The sequence below is a fragment of the Otolemur garnettii genome, unplaced genomic scaffold (genome assembly GCF_000181295.1).
Source record: "Otolemur garnettii isolate 467f Iridium unplaced genomic scaffold, OtoGar3 scaffold00338, whole genome shotgun sequence".
Classification (NCBI taxonomy): domain Eukaryota; kingdom Metazoa; phylum Chordata; class Mammalia; order Primates; family Galagidae; genus Otolemur; species Otolemur garnettii.
Window position 1 is genome coordinate 68,898 of NW_003852733.1, and position 1,127 is coordinate 70,024.

The 1,127-nt window shown below is 38.6% G+C and overlaps 1 protein-coding gene across 1 annotated transcript in view; it reads right to left on the bottom strand.

Annotated features, from left to right (window-relative positions):
• Positions 1-1,127, bottom strand: part of LOC111722737 (zinc finger protein 2 homolog) — a 63,096-nt gene that overhangs the window by 39,807 nt on the left and 22,162 nt on the right. Inside the window, 1 exon segment of the mRNA XM_023509078.1 lies at positions 6-164. Within this exon segment, the coding sequence (XP_023364846.1) occupies positions 6-164 (159 nt within the window).

Consider the following 1,127-nt stretch of genomic DNA (forward strand, 5'->3'; position numbering starts at 1 on the left):
GCAACATGCATTCCATTCTTCAAGCTTGTTTTGGAGTTCCCAGTTTTTCTCTAAATGTTTATTTTCAGGGCCCAAATTCCCAAATACTCCTAGTGTCACTTTTGGGGATGGAGATTCTATGTACTGCTTCTTCTGGAGACCTTGGGTGTAATGAGAAAATATACCTGAAAGATATCAAAAATTTATTAAATTCTAATTAGTATTAATACATTTGGGTGAATGTACTTTATAACAAAAACATGCCAAATAATACCAACTTGAGTAAATCATCATGATGGCTTAAACACAAATCTGAGGCCCTACTTTCTACACTAATGAAAAACCAGTTGAGCTTACAGTACTCCCACTGGGTGTAAACGCAAGAAAAGACAAGTTAAATAAGAAAACATTTATTACATGGTAGAGGAATCAGAGTTAAAAATAAAAACATTCCACTATTTGCCTTAGGAAACAAAGGATAGAGTGGAACATGTATCCAGAAGTCTGTGTTTTTCTGAGACTCCTAAAGACTGATTATTGCTTCCTCTAATATGGAGTGCTAAAGGGAAACAGAGATACAGTTCAGATGACAGGATGGGTCCACTAAGAACAAAGACAACTGCCTATTATAGCAACAGAGTGACTGCCCTCCCAATGACGCCTGCTAAGGGAAGGAAAAAATTAGTTTTCATGAAAAAAAAATAAACCCCCTTTTAATAGAAAAGTCAAAAGCAGTCCAGAGAAAAGACATACAAATATTAGGTTGAAGAGACTCTTGGAATGTCTAGTTTGGCTGAATGATGTCAGTTTTCCCCCATACAAAGCCATTCCACAAAGGATAATATGGTATGTGGGATTTTTTGGTTTTTGTTTTGTTACCCTCAGTAGAGTACCATAGCATCAGAGCTCACAGCAATCTCAAACTCTTGAGCTCAAGTGATTCTCCCTTGTCTCAGAGTATCTGAGATGATAGGCATTTGCCATAACACCTAGCTATTTTTAGAGACTAGTATTGGCTCTGGCTCAGGCTGGTCTCGAACTCCTAAGCTCAAGCAATCCACCCACCTCAGCCTCCCAGAGTGCTAGGATTATAGGCATGAGCCACAGTGCCTGGCCTTTTGTTTCTGAAACTCTCTCTCTCTCTCTCT